The sequence below is a fragment of the Dendrobates tinctorius genome, unplaced genomic scaffold (assembly GCF_039654945.1).
Source record: "Dendrobates tinctorius isolate UK_male_01 unplaced genomic scaffold, ASM3965494v1 ptg000152l, whole genome shotgun sequence".
Classification (NCBI taxonomy): domain Eukaryota; kingdom Metazoa; phylum Chordata; class Amphibia; order Anura; family Dendrobatidae; genus Dendrobates; species Dendrobates tinctorius.
Window position 1 is genome coordinate 281,972 of NW_027361819.1, and position 19,943 is coordinate 301,914.

The 19,943-nt window shown below is 47.6% G+C and overlaps 1 protein-coding gene and 1 long non-coding RNA gene across 3 annotated transcripts in view; one reads left to right on the forward strand and one right to left on the reverse strand.

Moving 5' to 3' along the window:
• The window catches only part of LOC141050654 (uncharacterized), a 120,739-nt gene that overhangs the window by 93,371 nt on the left and 7,425 nt on the right, over positions 1 to 19,943 (forward strand). The window lies entirely within an intron of this gene.
• Positions 1 to 19,943, reverse strand: part of LOC141050653 (uncharacterized) — a 45,056-nt gene that overhangs the window by 3,652 nt on the left and 21,461 nt on the right. For both annotated transcript variants that reach the window (XM_073547242.1, XM_073547243.1), the window contains exons 8-12: positions 19,034 to 19,366; positions 14,466 to 14,777; positions 13,067 to 13,423; positions 3,811 to 4,143; positions 2,159 to 2,467 (exon numbers count right to left, since the gene is read on the reverse strand). In XM_073547242.1, coding sequence (XP_073403343.1) covers positions 2,159 to 2,467; positions 3,811 to 4,143; positions 13,067 to 13,423; positions 14,466 to 14,777; positions 19,034 to 19,366 — 1,644 coding nt within the window. The remainder of the gene's footprint in view (positions 1 to 2,158; positions 2,468 to 3,810; positions 4,144 to 13,066; positions 13,424 to 14,465; positions 14,778 to 19,033; positions 19,367 to 19,943) is intronic.

The following is a 19,943-nucleotide window of genomic DNA, read 5'->3' on the forward strand; positions in this document are numbered from 1 at the left end:
CTGTGGCAAGATGGGAGACACCGTGGCAGGATGGGAGACACCGTGGCAGGATGGGAGACACTGTGGCAAGATGGGAGACACTGTGGCAGGATGGGAGACACTGTGGCAGGATGGGAGACATGCTGGCAGGATGGGAGACACTGTGGCAGGATGGGAGACACGCTGGCAGGATGGAGACGGATGGGGCAGGATCATGGGGCAGGATGGAGACAGATGGGGCAGGATCATGGGGCAGGATGGATACAATGGAGACAGATGGGGCAGGATCACGAGACAGATGGGGCAGGATCACGGCACAGATGGGGCAGGATGATGGGACAGGATCACAAGACAGATGGGGCAGGATCACGGCACAGATGGGGCAGGATGATGGGACAGGATCATGAGACAGATGGGGCAGGATCACGGCACAGATGGGGCAGGATGATGGGACAGGATCATGAGACAGATGGGGCAGGATCACGAGACAGATGGGGCAGGATCACGTGGCAGGATGGGACATCACATGGGGGCAGAATGGATACTCATGAGGGCAGGATGGGAGAACGTATGGCTGGAGCCAGGAATGAGACACACGGGGGCCAGGATGGGGGATATTATTACCATAGGGGATAATTAAAGGATATTATTACTGCAGTGATGTGTTTATTTTATTTTTTGAGGATAATGTTTTAAATAGGGGGGCGGTCCTGTTACTGTGTAGTGTGACACTATACACCAGATGAAGAAAAAAAGGTGACAGTTTAGAAGTTGGGAAAAAATTAAGTAATGTGTTCTGCAAGCAGTGCTCTAGATAACTGTGTTATTTCCTGCAGAGACGAGTTCTGGCTGGAAGTGATGAAAAGCAAAGATGAAGGACTTCACCTACAGACGTCACTGGTGAGTCAGTGTGTTACCTGTACACTGACACTATACTATGTACAGAGATCCTGTGTACAATGTAACCAGTGATCCCTGTATTACCTATACACTGACAATATATACAGAGCTCTTGTGATAAATGCCACCGGTAAACACTGTATTACCTGTACACAGACACTGCATACTAAGTATAGATCTCCTGTGTATGATGGCACTTGTGGTGATATTAGTATTGTGTTTTTTTAATTAATGATCAGTATTGTAGTATTCAGTCACAATGTGGTGGTAATTAGTGATGAGCGAGTATGCTTGTTACTCGAGATTTCCGAGCAAGCTCGGGTGGTAACCGAGTATTTTGGGTGTGTTCGGAAATTCAGTTTGAGTCCCCGTAGCTTCATTATTTACGGTTGCTAAACAGCCTGAATACATGTGGGATCTGCCTGTTTGTTAGGAAATCCTAACATGTATTCAGGCTGTCTAGCAGCCACAAATCATGCAGTTTTGGGGACTCAAACTGAATTTCTGAGCATGCCAAAAATACTCAGAGACCACCCGAGCATGTTCACTCATTACTAGTGGTAATATGTGGTCTGGTCATGGTGTGGTGGTATTTATTCCTTGCATGTGGTATTATTGGTCACCATGTGGTGGTAATATGGTGACTGGTCATGGTGCGCTAGTATTTGTCCCTTGTATGTGATATTATTGGTCATTTTAAAAATTGAAAAATAAATACAAATATACCTAAATTGTATTGGATATTTTAACAAATGATTAATAGTAGATCTCATCTCCTGAGATCTTGGTGCTGAGATCTCCATTTGCGCATGCGCTCCACCCGACACCCATTTTCCCAGAGTTCACTGCATAGGAAATCATGGAACTACGGGGGGTCTGGCATTTCACAAAATGTAGGCAGAGCCCCCACAACACAGGACACCCGCAGCATCGGAGACCCACAACACCGGAAACCTGCTGTGGCATGCCACACATCGGAACACCCCCTCATCCCAGCCTGTGGCCTGCAGCAACGCTCCACTCTTGCCTGCGCCAGCAGCGACTCTGGGTCCCCGCTTCACCGAAGTCACCCCGGTAAGCAATAAGACCGTTTTATTAAAAAAAAGGTTTTTTCCTATTTTTCTCCTCAAAATTTGGGGTGTGTCTTATAATCCGGAACTTCATATAATCCGCAAAATACGGTAGATAAATAGATAGATAATAGATAGATGAATAGATAGATACTGGAGATACATAGATATATAATGATGGATAGATAATAGACAGATATCCTCTTTACCTCTGACACCCAGTGATTTTGTCTCTGATGTCTCCATACTCTCGTGTTCCCACTCTACAATGATTTTCATCTTTGGATCTTTGAATTGATAACCAGGAATCTGGACGGCACTGGTGACCTCATATGTCAGATCCTCGTCCTGTGCACTGATTGTCTCCACAGCTGATAATCCATATTTACCAGACTGATCTTCCCAGCTCCAGGAGATTTTTATATCTTTAGGGTAAAACTTCTGTAGATTCAGAGAGAACTGAACACGAGATTTATCTGCCGTAGTGATCTCTATAGGGGCCGACATCTGGGGTTTACCTGGAGGAGAATAGTAAAAGATCTGATGTAATAGTTGCTGTGAAAATAGTCATATAAAGTAAATGTATACATTAGATACAGGAGCTTCTCATAAAATCAGAATATCATCAGAAAGTGAATTTATTTCAGTTCTTCAATACAGACAGCGCCTCTCCTCTATTCTATAGAGTCATTACACACAGAGGGATCTATGTCACGGGTTTATTTCTGGTAATGTTGATGATTACGGTTTACAGCCAATGAGAACCCAAAAGTCATTATCTCAGGAAATTAGAATACTTTATAACACCAGCCTGAAAATGATTGTAAAATCTGAAATGTCGTCCTCCTGAAATGTATGATCAGTAAATGCACTCAGTACTTGGTCGGGCTCCATGTGCATCAATTACTGCATCAATGCGGCGTGGCATGGAGGCGATGCAAAAATGAGTACACCCCACATCAAAATCTACTTGTCTAGTATTTTGTGTGACCTCAATGATTTTTAAGGACAGCACCAAGTCTTCTACAGCCTGGACATCTCTGTGAGATAGCTGCAGTTTCGTTGCTGCGTGGACTTTAGGAGAGTCTCTCTTCTCCCCCATGAATGCCATTTCTCTGCAGTGTACGCCGTATTGTGTCACGGGAAACACTCACTCTGGTTCAGCTTTCTACTACTTTAGATAACTGCAGTGAATTTGCATGTCGATTTTCTTCAACCCTTCTCATCAGACAGTCTTTATGTTTGGGTGGTAACTTCCATGATCAGCCTGGATCTTTGTTATATTTTTGTATCACTTTTCCTCCAGTATCTGACTGATAAGTAAAACTTCACTGATGCTCTTGTAGCCTATACCTTTCTTGTGTAAAGAAATTATTTTCCTTCTCAGGTCTTGGGACATTTCTCTTCCACATGGTGCCATTGCTGACAGCATGAAATGGGAAGGGGTGTTCTTTGCGTCTGCTGGACACCTGTGCAACATATAATTAGACTTACCTGTGGTTGAATTCTTATTAGTTAGAATTTTATAGTCTAAACTTTTACTTTGCTCCTAAGACTTTCATTGGAGTGTACTCATTTTTACAATGTGGTCCTGAATTAATGTATTAGGAAAATTACTTTTTGGGCTGTGCAAAATAACAAATCTTGTTTGCAATCAATGGCACACATTTGTGGGAGTATTTTGTAGTATGGAATCCCATAGAAAATGGTGATTCTGAAAGAAATGTAAAGGTTTTCTAACAAACCTGTTGGGGTGTACTCATTTATGCGGGGCACTGTATATATACATATGTGTGTATATTTTAATTGTATGTTTCGTTTTAAGTGAAAAAAGCTGTACAAAAATGATTCATACACTCACCATAGACTTGTAGCCGCCCCGTTCTTCTCTCTATGGGTGTCTTCAGGGAGGGGTGCTCCACCAGACATATATATTCTGCCCCCTGATGTGTCCGCAGGTCGGGGGTGATGGTCAGACTGGCTGTACGGCTGTAGGTGTTATCGGCCGCTCTCCTGGATGTTATCCTCTGGTTATCGTCAGTCTCTTCATGTAACTGATCTCCATCACGTCTCATCCATTTCACAGTGACGGCATCCGGGAAATACCCCGACATATTACACTGCAGGACGGCCGGGGAGTCGAGAAGGAGACGGGGGATCTGAATCTCTTCTACAATGGGAGTCCAGGGATAATCTACAGAACAAGAACATGGCATTAGGATGTATACTGTACATATATTTTTCTTTTCACCAGAGTCTCCCATCTGTAGTCGCCCTGTACTGGCTGGAGCAGAGTTGCTGAATCTCTCACTTTAGAGAAACAGTAACTTGTTCACCAAGCGCTAGACTTTGATCCCGACACAAGGATATTCCTCCATCAGCTCATCCATCTGTGTCTGCTACTAAAGACTAAAAATAGGAATCTTTTGAGGACATGCACACATTTTGTCATAACCCTCGGCTTTCAGCAATTGTCACAATTTTAAAGAAGTATTTCTGTCTCATAATACATAATAGCATATTACTAGGATATGCCATTGGTTTATGATCAGAGGAAATCCAGAGATACTACCTTTTGGAAGGCATGAAGAAAAAAACAAAAATGGAAAAAGGAGTTAAACTCATCCACTTCTACATGCCCTTCCACAACGGTGTGTTACAATAAAACCTCCTGAGTCAGGGATGCTTGAATAACCCCCATATATCTCTCCTCTCACCTGAGTCTCTGATAGACGGCTCCAGGATTCTTATATAACCCCCATATATCTCTCCTCTCACCTGAGTCTCTGATAGATGACTCCAGGATTCTTATATAACCCCCATATATCTCTCCTCTCACCTGAGTCTCTGATAGACGGCTCCGGGATTCTTTATGTAGGATTGTGCCCCCCAATTATCATCAGATGGGGACGGACGTGTCCTCGCTGTACGAGGCTGCAGATCTTACGTCTCCACCACTGACCTCACGTACCGCCATTATCATTATGTAGGATTGTGCCCCCCATTATCATCAGATGGGGACAGACGTGTCCTCGCTGTACGAGGCTGCAGATCTCACGTCTCCACCACTGGTCTCACATACCGCCATTATCATTATGTAGGATTGTGTCCCCCATTATCATCAGATGGGGACGGACGTGTCCTCGCTGTACGAGGCTGCAGATCTCACGTCTCCACCACTGGTCTCACATACCGCCATTATCATTATGTAGGATTGTGTCCCCCTTTATCATCAGATGGGGACGGACCTGTCCTCGCTGTACGAGGCTGCAGATCTCACGTCTCCACCACTGGTCTCACATACCGCCATTATCATTATGTAGGATTGTGTCCCCCTTTATCATCAGATGGGGACGGACCTGTCCTCGCTGTACGAGGCTGCAGATCTCACGTCTCCACCACTGGTCTCACATACCGCCATTATCATTATGTAGGATTGTGTCCCCCATTATCATCAGATGGGGACGGACGTGTCCTCGCTGTACGAGGCTGCAGATCTCACGTCTCCACCACTGGTCTCACATACCGCCATTATCATTATGTAGGATTGTGTCCCCCTTTATCATCAGATGGGGACGGACCTGTCCTCGCTGTACGAGGCTGCAGATCTCACGTCTCCACCACTGGTCTCACATACCGCCATTATCATTATGTAGGATTGTGTCCCCCATTATCATCAGATGGGGACGGACGTGTCCTCGCTGTACGAGGCTGCAGATCTCACGTCTCCACCACTGGTCTCACATACCGCCATTATCATTATGTAGGATTGTGTCCCCCTTTATCATCAGATGGGGACAGACCTGTCCTCGCTGTACGAGGCTGCAGATCTCACGTCTCCACCACTGGTCTCACATACCGGCATTATCATTATGTAGGATTGTGTCCCCCATTATCATCAGATGGGGACGGACGTGTCCTCGCTGTACGAGGCTGCAGATCTCACGTCTCCACCACTGGTCTCACATACCGCCATTATCATTATGTAGGATCGTGTCCCCCTTATCATCAGATGGGGACGGACGTGTCCTCGCTGTACGAGGCTGCAGATCTCACGTCTCCACCACTGCTCTCACATACCACCATTATCATTATGTAGGATTGTGCCGCCCTTTATCATCAGATGGGGACAAACGTGACCCCGCTGTACGAGGCTGCAGATCTCACGTCTCCACCACTGGTCTCACATACCGCCATTATCATTATGTAGGATTGTGTCCCCCTTTATCATCAGATGGGGACAGACGTGTCCTCGCTGTACGAGGCTGCAGATCTCACGTCTCCACCACTGGTATCACATACCGCCATTATCATTATGTAGGATTGTGCCCCCCATTATCATCAGATGGGGACGGACGTGTCCTCGCTGTACGAGGCTGCAGATCTCACGTCTCCACCACTGGTATCACATACCGCCATTATCATTATGTAGGATTGTGTCCCCCTTTATCATCAGATGGGGACAGACGTGTCCTCGCTGTACGAGGCTGCAGATCTGACGTCTCCACCACTGGTCTCACATACCGCCATTATCATTATGTAGGATTGTGCCCCCCATTATCATCAGATGGGGACGGACGTGTCCTCGCTGTACGAGGCTGCAGATCTCACGTCTCCACCACTGGTATCACATACCGCCATTATCATTATGTAGGATTGTGTCCCCCTTTATCATCAGATGGGGACAGACGTGTCCTCGCTGTACGAGGCTGCAGATCTGACGTCTCCACCACTGGTATCACATACCGCCATTATCATTATGTAGGATTGTGCCCCCCATTATCATCAGATGGGGACGGACGTGTCCTCGCTGTACGAGGCTGCAGATCTGACGTCTCCACCACTGGTCTCACATACCGCCATTATCATTATGTAGGATTGTGCCCCCATTATCATCAGATGGGGACAGACGTGTCCTCGCTGTACGAGGCTGCAGATCTCACGTCTCCACCACTGGTCTCACATACCGCCATTATCATTATGTAGGATTGTGTCCCCCTTTATCATCAGATGGGGACAGACGTGTCCTCGCAGTACGAGGCTGCAGATCTCATATCTCCACCACTGGTCTCACATACCGCCATTATCATTATGTAGGATTGTGCCCCCCATTATCATCAGATGGGGACGGACGTGTCTTCGCTGTACGAGGCTGCAGATCTCACGTCTCCACCACTGGTCTCACATACCACCATTATCATTATGTAGGATTGTGCCGCCCTTTATCATCAGATGGGGACGAACATGTCCTCGCTGTACGAGGCTGCAGATCTCACGTCTCCACCACTGGTCTCACATACCGCCATTATCATTATGTAGGATTGTGTCCCCCTTTATCATCAGATGGGGACGGACCTGTCCTCGCTGTACGAGGCTGCAGATCTCACGTCTCCACCACTGGTCTCACATACCGCCATTATCATTATGTAGGATTGTGTCCCCCATTATCATCAGATGGGGACGGACGTGTCCTCGCTGTACGAGGCTGCAGATCTCACGTCTCCACCACTGGTCTCACATACCGCCATTATCATTATGTAGGATTGTGTCCCCCATTATCATCAGATGGGGACGGACCTGTCCTCGCTGTACGAGGCTGCAGATCTCACATCTCCACCACTGGTCTCACATACCGCCATTATCATTATGTAGGATTGTGTCCCCCATTATCATCAGATGGGGACGGACGTGTCCTCGCTGTACGAGGCTGCAGATCTCACGTCTCCACCACTGGTCTCACATACCGCCATTATCATTATGTAGGATTGTGTCCCCCATTATCATAAGATGGGGACGGACGTGTCCTCGCTGTACGAGGCTGCAGATCTCACGTCTCCACCACTGGTCTCACATACCACCATTATCATTATGTAGGATTGTGTCCCCCTTTATCATCAGATGGGGACGGACCTGTCCTCGCTGTACGAGGCTGCAGATCTCACGTCTCCACCACTGGTCTCACATACCGCCATTATCATTATGTAGGATTGTGTCCCCCTTTATCATCAGATGGGGACGGACGTGTCCTCGCTGTACGAGGCTGCAGATCTCACGTCTCCACCACTGGTCTCACATACCGCCATTATCATTATGTAGGATTGTGTCCCCCATTATCATCAGATGGGGACGGACCTGTCCTCGCTGTACGAGGCTGCAGATCTCACGTTTCCACTACTGGTCTCACATACCGCCATTATCATTATGTAGGATTGTGTCCCCCTTTATCATCAGATGGGGACGGACCTGTCCTCGCTGTACGAGGCTGCAGATCTCACGTCTCCACCACTGGTCTCACATACCGCCATTATCATTATGTAGGATTGTGTCCCCCATTATCATCAGATGGGGACGGACCTGTCCTCGCTGTACGAGGCTGCAGATCTCACATCTCCACCACTGGTCTCACATACCGCCATTATCATTATGTAGGATTGTGTCCCCCATTATCATCAGATGGGGACGGACGTGTCCTCGCTGTACGAGGCTGCAGATCTCACGTCTCCACCACTGGTCTCACATACCGCCATTATCATTATGTAGGATTGTGTCCCCCATTATCATCAGATGGGGACGGACGTGTCCTCGCTGTACGAGGCTGCAGATCTCACGTCTCCACCACTGGTCTCACATACCGGCATTATCATTATGTAGGATTGTGTCCCCCATTATCATCAGATGGGGACGGACGTGTCCTCGCTGTACGAGGCTGCAGATCTCACGTCTCCACCACTGGTCTCACATACCGCCATTATCATTATGTAGGATTGTGTCCCCCTTATCATCAGATGGGGACGGACGTGTCCTCGCTGTACGAGGCTGCAGATCTCACGTCTCCACCACTGCTCTCACATACCACCATTATCATTATGTAGGATTGTGCCGCCCTTTATCATCAGATGGGGACAAACGTGACCCCGCTGTACGAGGCTGCAGATCTCACGTCTCCACCACTGGTCTCACATACCGCCATTATCATTATGTAGGATTGTGTCCCCCTTTATCATCAGATGGGGACAGACGTGTCCTCGCTGTACGAGGCTGCAGATCTCACGTCTCCACCACTGGTATCACATACCGCCATTATCATTATGTAGGATTGTGCCCCCCATTATCATCAGATGGGGACGGACGTGTCCTCGCTGTACGAGGCTGCAGATCTCACGTCTCCACCACTGGTATCACATACCGCCATTATCATTATGTAGGATTGTGTCCCCCTTTATCATCAGATGGGGACAGACGTGTCCTCGCTGTACGAGGCTGCAGATCTGACGTCTCCACCACTGGTCTCACATACCGCCATTATCATTATGTAGGATTGTGCCCCCCATTATCATCAGATGGGGACGGACGTGTCCTCGCTGTACGAGGCTGCAGATCTCACGTCTCCACCACTGGTATCACATACCGCCATTATCATTATGTAGGATTGTGTCCCCCTTTATCATCAGATGGGGACAGACGTGTCCTCGCTGTACGAGGCTGCAGATCTCACGTCTCCACCACTGGTATCACATACCGCCATTATCATTATGTAGGATTGTGCCCCCCCATTATCATCAGATGGGGACGGACGTGTCTTCGCTGTACGAGGCTGCAGATCTCACGTCTCCACCACTGGTCTCACATACCGCCATTATCATTATGTAGGATTGTGTCCCCCTTTATCATCAGATGGGGACGAACATGTCCTCGCTGTACGAGGCTGCAGATCTCACGTCTCCACCACTGGTCTCACATACCGCCATTATCATTATGTAGGATTGTGCCGCCCTTTATCATCAGATGGGGACGAACATGTCCTAGCTGTACGAGGCTGCAGATCTCACGTCTCCACCACTGGTCTCACATACCGCCATTATCATTATGTAGGATTGTGTCCCCCTTTATCATCAGATGGGGACAGACGTGTCCTCGCTGTACGAGGCTGCAGATCTCACGTCTCCACCACTGGTCTCACATACCGCCATTATCATTATGTAGGATTGTGTCCCCCTTTATCATCACATGGGGACAGACGTGTCCTCGCTGTACGAGGCTGCAGATCTCATGTCTCCACCACTGGTATCACATAAAGTCATTATCATTATGTAGGATTGTGTCCCCCTTTATCATCAGATGGGGACAGACGCGTCCTCGCTGTACGAGGCTGCAGATCTCATATCTCCACCACTGGTCTCACATACCGCCATTATCATTATGTAGGATTGTGTCCCCCTTTATCATCAGATGGGAACAGACGTGTCCTCGCTGTACGAGGCTGCAGATCTCACGTCTCCACCACTGGTATCACATACCGCCATTATCATTATGTAGGATTGTGTCCCCCTTTATCATCAGATGGGGACAGACGTGTCCTCGCTGTACGAGGCTGCAGATCTCACGTCTCCACCACTGGTCTCACATACCGCCATTATCATTATGTAGGATTGTGTCCCCCTTTATCATCACATGGGGACAGACGTGTCCTCGCTGTACGAGGCTGCAGATCTCATGTCTCCACCACTGGTATCACATACCGCCATTATCATTATGTAGGATTGTGTCCCCCTTTATCATCACATGGGGACAGACGTGTCCTCGCTGTACGAGGCTGCAGATCTCACGTCTCCACCACTGGTCTCACATACCGCCATTATCATTATGTAGGATTGTGTCCCCCTTTATCATCACATGGGGACAGACGTGTCCTCGCTGTACGAGGCTGCAGATCTCATGTCTCCACCACTGGTATCACATACCGCCATTATCATTATGTAGGATTGTGTCCCCCTTTATCATCAGATGGGGACGGACGTGTCCTCGCTGTACGAGGCTGCAGATCTCACGTCTCCACCACTGGTCTCACATGCCGCCATTATCATTATGTAGGATTGTGTCCCCCGTTATCATCAGATGGGGACAGACGTGTCCTCGCTGTACGAGGCTGCAGATCCCACGTCTCCACCACTGGTCTCACATACCGCCATTATCATTATGTAGGATTGTGTCCCCCATTATCATCAGATGGTAGACGGACGTGTCCTCGCTGTACGAGGCTGCAGATCTCACGTCTCCACCACTGGTCTCACATACCGCCATTATCATTATGTAGGATTGTGTCCCCCGTTATCATCAGATGGGGACAGACGTGTCCTCGCTGTACGAGGCTGCAGATCTCACATCTCCACCACTGGTCTCACATACCGCCATTATCATTATGTAGGATTGTGTCCCCCGTTATCATCAGATGGGGACAGACGTGTCCTCGCTGTACGAGGCAGCAGATCCCACGTCTCCACCACTGGTCTCACATACCGCCATTATCATTATGTAGGATTGTGCCCCCCATTATCATCAGATGGTAGACGGACGTGTCCTCGCTGTACGAGGCTGCAGATCTCATGTGTCCACCACTGGTATCACATACCGCCATTATCATTATGTAGGATTGTGTCCCCCGTTATCATCAGATGGGGACAGACGTGTCCTCGCTGTACGAGGCTGCAGATCTCATATCTCCACCGCTGGTCTCACATACCGCCATTATCATTATGTAGGATTGTGCCCCCCATTATCATCAGATGGTAGACGGACGTGTCCTCGCTGTACGAGGCTGCAGATCTCACATCTCCACCACTGGTCTCACATACCGCCATTATCATTATGTAGGATTGTGCCCCCCATTATCATCAGATGGTAGACGGACGTGTCCTCGCTGTACGAGGCTGCAGATCTCATGTGTCCACCACTGGTCTCACATACCGCCATTATCATTATGTAGGATTGTGCCCCCCTTTATCATCAGATGTGAACGGACGTGTCCTCGCTGTACGAGGCTGCAGACCTCACGTCTCCATCACTGGTCTCACATACCGCCATTATCATTATGTAGGATTGTGCCCCCCTTTATTATCAGATGGGGACGGACGTGTCCTCGCTGTACGAGGCTGCAGATCTCACGTCTCCACCACTGGTATCATATACCACCATTATCTTTATGTAGCGCACGCTGGATACAGGAGAGCGCCGAGCGCACACTGGGAAGCATGCTGGATAAGAAGAGCCGAGTGCGCATAGGAAGGCACACTGGGACCTGAGTATCAGAAGAGCGCCCACGCTGGAACCAACATTGGCCCAGAACAGATGCTGAAGTAATAATCAGGCGCTTCCTATAGCAGGAAGAGCCTGATATACCTGTTGCAGCTGCACGTGAGGGAGGACTTCTGGGTCAGGCCTCATAAGGAATGGAGGAGCAGTGCTGTCACGGCCTAAGCAGCCGGGTGCACGGCGGATGAGATCCCCGACGCGCCCGCCAAGACGGAAGATGAGGAGGGACCCCCGGAGGAGCCCGGCCAGCGACACACCAGGGAACAAGGTGAGTATCCCAGGACCGGGGGGGCAGATGGCGTCGTAACACCCCCTTTATTATCAGATGGGGACGGATATGTCCTCGCTGTACGAGGCTGCAGATCTCACGTCTCCACCACTGGTCTCACATACCGCCATTATCATTATGTAGGATTGTGTCCCCCTTTATTATCGGATAATGGGAATATTAGACGTTCAGCCTCATTCACACAGTCCGGCTTCTGGTCAGTGCGCTACCCCCATCCACAATGAGCGGCACACGGACCCCAACAGTCAGTGGAGCGCGGCCGATGAGTGATTGTGAGATAAAACACGCGGCCGCCCATGTATCATCAGATCCGACCTACGACCGATGAAGGCGGAAGACACAACACCGGGAGCGCTGCGGACAGGATTACAGGACACGGCCTGCAGGAGCGTCCGCTCCCCAGAGGTGACAAGGACAATCCGTCACATGGTCGGGTATCATTGATTATCTCCCGAATGTCGCGGCTGCTGCAATGTAACAAGAGCTATAAACGGATCTCACTTCTGACATTTCTTCTCTCTCCGTCGTCGTCGCTATTTCTATGACATTTACAGAACATTGATTATTACAGAACTGGAGATAAATGTGAGATCACTGAGAGTCCAACGACTGGGACCCCCGGCTATTTACTAGAAGTAAGTACTCCCTGCCCTCCCAGAATAACTATATAATGGACTGGATTCATTTTTTTTCCCAAAATCAGGATTTGGAAATCCACATGTAAGTCTGGGGCACTCACCGATATGTAGGGGTCGGGTGCTCCGCTCTATGGGGCGCTCCTCGCTGGGATGCTCCACTCTGCAGAGGATTTCTGATCCTTGGTGTGAAATTATTTTTGGGGTAAAAGTCAATGACGCTTCACAGGAATAAGTGTTATCTGCCTGTTTCGCCTCCTTCTGTGACATCTTGTAAGTTCTGTCCATATATGATGATGATGTTCTTGGCAGTTCGGTCACATCTCCGTCCTTCTTTGTGAACCAGATAACAGTTAGAAGATCCGGGAAATATCCGGAGATATCACAGGTCAGGGTGGCTTCTTCACCATCTTCCAGCCTGGGGACACTGATAGATCCGACGTGTGGACGCCAGTGAAAATCTGTAACATGTGGAAGAAGATGAGGAATTTACACTGAGTCCTGTATAAATGTCACAGACACAGACTCGATAATATCCAAAAAGAGTAGTGGAAGCAGCGCTCCAGAAGAACATCTCACACACAATGTTTACATCCAGAATGCATCTTGAATTTGAAACATAGAGTTTATGATGTTATTTTGGAGAGCTGCCTCCAGTTTTTTTTTTGCATTCATATTTAGGTGGATACATTGGAGTCCACCAGGCAGGACCCATTAAGCTTTTGATATTGGGAGTGATGTGAATATTATATAATAGATGTAAAATAACAAAATCAAATATTACGAGATGCTGAGCTGAGCGGTGATGTGCCATGCACACATTTGTCTCTGCTGCATCTATAGACCTGCATTTCTGGAGACCTGAGTATAAATCCATCTTCGGTTACAAGGAAGGAAGGAAGGAAGGACGGACGGTGGAAGGAAGGACGGACGGTGGAAGGAAGGACACCATATCGGAAGCTTCTGCTGTCCAAGAAAACCATTGCTGGAGTCCTTCTGAGACCCCCGAGATGTCCCTCAATGCTTCTGGGAATATTCTATGGACTAAGGTTAGGTATGGAGTAAAAACCCTGCTCTACACCAATACAGGCGTAGAGGAGAAGGCACCATGGATCCCGGGTGTTTGATGTCGGGCCTGGATGTCTTGTGATCATTGAGGAAGCAATTAATTCACAAAAGAGTAAAAAACCAGGAGAATTGAGGACAGTGCGCACAACCTGCAGCCGAGCAAGACAATGATCAGAAGCAGGGAGACAAAGAATGAGACAATAAGAAGGTTGGAGAGTGGTCACGGCCTAATGTGAAGCGGCTTCTGTCACCATGAAACTGAGATTGTACAATATAGACCTTTATAGAGGAGACTTAGCCCCTATAACAATCATACTGGCACTGTAGAGTTTACTGAATATGTTTTATAGAAAAACAGAATCTAATAGAAAGACAGAGATTAGAGGATAGAGATAGATAAATAATAGATAGATGATAAATCGATATCGTCTTTACCTCTGACACTCAGTGATCTCCACTCTGATGTCTCCATGCTCTCGTGTTCCCACTCTACAATGATTTTCTTTTCTGGATTTCTGAATGAATAATTAGAAATCTTGACGACACTGGTGACATCGTATGTGAGGTCATCATTCTGTGTACTTTTTGTTTCCACATCTGGTCGTTTCCCATAATTATCATTTGTATTTTCCCAGCGGCAGGAGATTTTTATATCTTCAGGGTAAAACTTCTGTAGATTCAGAGAGAACTGAACATGAGATGAATCGGCCATAGTGATCGCTATAGGGGCCGACATCTGGGGTTTACCTGGAACAAGGAGCAGAAGTTTGTCTCATTGTCTGCCCTCGGGGTCATGTAATGTCTTATACATCGTCCAATTCTCCCTCAGAACCAGGAATCATCCTCCGGTCATTACACCCCCCAGTATGGAGGAGAACGGTCACCTTCTACAGGAAAGAAACCAAATCCAAAGAAATGCCAGCCATTATTATTATCGTTAGTGTATAATGATCTCCCTGTACACAGTGGAGGCAGCGGCACATTATGGCCGGGCGATCTCAGGGTCGGTGCGTTAGGATTGGAGGAGGCTGATGTGGTACCAATATATAAGAAAGGTAAGAAGGTGAATCCGGTAAGTCTGACATCAGTAGTGTGACATATATGAGGGCGTTATAAGAGATGACCTGCAGAGATATATTGTAAATAATATCATAACTGACAACCAGCACAGATCCATGAAGGATAAGTCGTGTCTGACATGTTGGATTTCTATGAGGCGGTAAGTGCAAATCTGGATGATGGTAATGTGGCTGATGGGATTTATCTGGACTTTATAAAGGTAATTGATCCTATTCCACATAGCAGCCTTATATTGAAGCTACTGAAGCAAGGTTGATGTGTGGATGACGCGTCCCTGCATCATCCACACAGTCTGCTCGGCATTGCGCTCCTGCGCAGGTGTACTTATCTGTCCTGTCTTATCTTATCCTGTTTGCTTCGAGCCAGGACCAGATCCACATGGTTGCCACGCCACCAAATTTCTTTAACCTACTCCCTAGGAAAGGGAAGGGTTGGCTCAAAACTGTGTGTACTTCCACACTTTAGTGTGCTTCAACAGAGAGCCAATCTGTGAAGGTCCCTCCATCAGTGTAATATTTCTTGGACTACACATAAAACTTCCTCTAATAGCAAGTGAACAGCACTCTGCTCCAGCTGCCATATCCTCACTTGTCTCATGAGGAGAGAACCAATACTTTCATACGTACAATATACTGTGAACTTTACCTTTAACAGAGAGAGACTGTACCCCATTACCTCTTTCAGTAAAATTGTTATGTTTACAAGTTCACCTGCATGTCTGGCTGCTTGAGATTGCACGAACACCATGGGTGCTCCAAACCTGCATCCAGACACAACTACGGTGAGTCCCCGTTGGGTCCTATATATACCATCTACAAGTGCCACCTCCCACTATTGACAATTGTGGACACGAGGGAAGTGTTGAGGGGTCCAGCGACCCACTTCAGCTACCGTGACATCATTATCTGCTGCCAGTGAGACTACATGACCCAGCTGGCCCTTCTGCAACATCTGGCGCCTCCCCAGTGGCCCACCACAATTTTTGATGTCACCAACAGGATTCATCTGTCTGCCTATATCAGAGACTCTGTCCGATTGTGAGCAGTCACCTCAGCATCTACATAATGAGTGAACTCAGCGACAACAGCCAAGCTGGTGCTAGCAGCCCTTTTCTGCTCATCGTGTGCAACATGTCATTCTCTGTCCCATTTTATCCGAAAGCTCCCTGGTTGCCACGCTACAAAGGGGAGCCACACACCTTCAGGGGCTTCCATGACAAGTTGCTAGCTCTCTTTCTGTTTTACCCCCTCGCTGCAGAACAGCAGGTGCAGATCCTGCTGGGTCAGCTTCAGGGAGCTGCTTCCAGGGAAGTTCGATCCTGGCCCCCTTCAGAGAGTAGAGCGTCTGAACAAATCCTTGCAAAACTGAAGGATGCCTTTAAAGTTACATCCATCTCTGAGGTGCCAGTTCGACTGACTAACTTAAGTGACGCACCTGTTAACCTCCACAAATTTTATCCAGTAGCACAGTTATCTCAACTCTCACCAGAAAACATCATGTCAAGTGAGGTAACAGTTAATCAACATTCCACCCAAGCTGACGAAGGCAATAAGAAGGCTACTTCAGACCCCTGGTGCACTGAGCTGAATTTGGGAGATGCCACTACTCCAACAGAGAGAATCAATGGAGTTCTGAACCTTGCCAAGCGTCATCATCAAGCATTCAGAAAGCTCCCGTTGGATTTTGGTAAGACTACTCTGATTCAGCATTGAATCCTCACAGGTAATCATCCTCCCATCAAGGAGCGACATCGTCCTGTATCAGCCTGTCAAGAAAATGCTTCAAGACATGAAAGAGGCTGATGTCATACGTGAAAGTGAAAGCCCTTGGGCTGCACCGCTGGTCCTTGTGAAAAAAATAAATGGTTCCATACGTTTCTATGTGGATTACCGCAAATTGAACATCACACACAAAGAAGCCTACCCCTTGCCACGAATTGAAGAGTCCCTGATTGCTCTCGGATCTGCCTCCTACTTCTCTACCCTTGACTTAACCTGCGAGTACTGGCAAGTTCCCGTAGCGCCAGAGGACAGAGAGAAGACTGCCTTTACCACATCAATGGGGCTCTTTGAATTTAACTTCATGCCTTTCGAACTTAGCAATGCTCCTGCTACATTCCAACGGCTAATGGAGAAATTTCCAGAGTGTCATCCTTTACCTTGATGATGTCATTGTCTATTCAAGGACATATGAAGACCAGATTCATCATCTGTTCGAAGTCTTCAAGGTACTAAGCCAACATGGCCTCGAAGTCAAACCCTCCAAATGCCACTTGCTAAAACCATGAGTCAACTACCTTGGACATGCGGTAAGCATGGAAGGGGTACAACCTGATCCCGACAAAATTGCTGTAGTTTAAAACTGGAGAACGCCAACTATCGTCAAAGAAGTCCGAAACTTTTTGAGATGTGCAGGATACTATCGCCGCTTTATTCCTCACTTTGCTCAAGTGTCTAAACCACTTATTGAGTTGCTACAGGGATGTGCCAAGGAAAACTACAACCGAAGGCTTCCAGTAAACTGGACAAGATCACCAAGATCTCGCCACCAAGATCTCAGGAAATGAGATCTCAGCTGGTGGACTCCGGGAAAATGGCTGCCTGGGGGCGAAGCATGCGCAGATGGAGTTCTCGGCTGAGATCTCATCTCCCGAGAACTCCATATGTGCATCTGCCACCCCCTGGTGGCCATTTTCCTGGAGTCCACCCCACAGGAAACCATGGAACTTCCGGAGGCTCTGGCCTTTCACAAAATGTTGGCAAAGCCCCCCGCAGCATCGCCACTGGACACAGGGCAGTGGCAGCATGGGACACAGGGCAGCGGCAGCATGGGACACAGGGCAATGGCAGCATGGGAAACAGTGCAGTGGCAGCACCGGACACCCGCAGCGGTGCGCCGATAAGGTATATCCACATTATAAGACGCACCCCCATTTTCCCCCTAAATTTGGGGGGGGAGTGCGGCTTATAATCTGAAAAATACGGTACTTTTCTTCCACCTGAAGAGACCACAGAACCTGAACTGATCTCCAGTCATTGGACAGTACCTTTGAGACGCTCTGAGCGGAGTACACAAGGTATCCTACCTGCTCGGTACAGGGACTAGGTACCTCACCATATATCCTTCTTGAATCATATGCCCTCTTGGCATTTATATACTCAGATTTACCAGATTAATATGTGTTCTTTTTCTAGTTCATATAACAGGTCTGGCTCACAAAGCCAAGAAATCCTAAACTTCATTAACCCCATTTACAAGTATTAGTATTATAGTTATTACTAAGAATGTTGTACATACTCATGTTTATCTACTATTGTATTTTTCTAGGCATGGACATTTACATCAAATGTCTAGAGACTATATCCCAACAATGTTCTGAATATTTCTCATATTCACATCCTGTGTTGGTTTTACTAGTAATTATTCCATTCTGCTCTGCAGTTGTGTATAGCACTTCTTCCTCTGTATCTCTAAATTTGTCATTTGTACAAGGCTTCAGCATCCAACTGTACGCCGAGGATGGCTTTTCTTAAGAGGGGGAGTTTGTGGTATCCCAGAACCCGTTCTACTGCTGCTGAATGAGACAGTTGTTGTGTGGCAGTAGATTTGTTCCAGTGTGTCAGGATTAGTTTGGGTGCTGTGAGTTAGGAGATGTAATACAGTGCATAGTAAACCAACGATTCATAAATGTGCTTTGCTGACATCTACTGGCGATTTTTACCACCAGAAGCGGAAAATCACTATTTCCTCCATATACAGATCCTCGCTGTACGTCGACAGATAGAGAACTTATATACGGTAACTGTGACTGTAAATTGATGGAGGAAATATAAAGACGAGTGCAGGACTTTATATCCAGAAATAAAATAATTACACAGAGACGGAGGAAACTTCATATTTCTCCAGAATATATAACCACTCACCATAGACTTGTAGTGGCTCCGTGCTTCTCTGTATGGGTCTCTCCAGGGAGGGGTGCTCCACCAGACATACATATTCTGCCCCCTGATGTGTCCGTAGGTCGGGGGTGATGGTCAGACTGGCTGTACAGCTGTAGGTGTTATCGGCCGCTCTCCTGGATGTTATCCTCTGGTTATTGTCAGTCTCTTCATGTATCTGATCTCTATCACGTCTCATCCATTTCACAGTGATGGCATGCGGGAAATACTCTGAGATATTACACTGCAGGACGGCCGGGGAGCCGAGAAGGAGACGAGGGGTCTGAATCTCTTCTACAACCGGAGTCCATCTGTAATCTACAGAACGAGACGTGACATCACATATAATATCGTCACATATATAATGCACATGGATTTATTACTAAATTTGAAGAATGGAAGAAATGAGGGAGATCAGACAGTAAAATAACCGAGGGGTTCACCGAGATGAGAAACCGTTACCAGAGTCATTATTAGATAAATAGAGGATATACAGAAGACCGGCCAGCCGATATATTGTATCCTGTGAGGTCCTACATGATTACTATTCCCAGCTGTATTGTGTATAAGGACAAAGTTATATGCCTGCAGACATCTCAGAGATTCTTATATAACCCCTTATATCTCTCCTCTCACCTGAGTCTCTGATAGACGGCTCCAGGATTCTTATATAACCCCATATATCTCTCCTCTCACCTGAGTCTCTGATAGACGGCTCTGAGATTCTTATACAACCCCAAACAGGGTCGGACTGGCCCACCAGAGAATTCTCTGGTGGGCCCTGGTACCTGCTGGCATGCAGGGCCAGCAGTTGGCTAGGGCCTCGTTGCTCCAGGGGGCCCCAGCCAGTGGCGTGTCGCTAATAGCGGCACTCCACGTAGCTGCTATGGGGGCC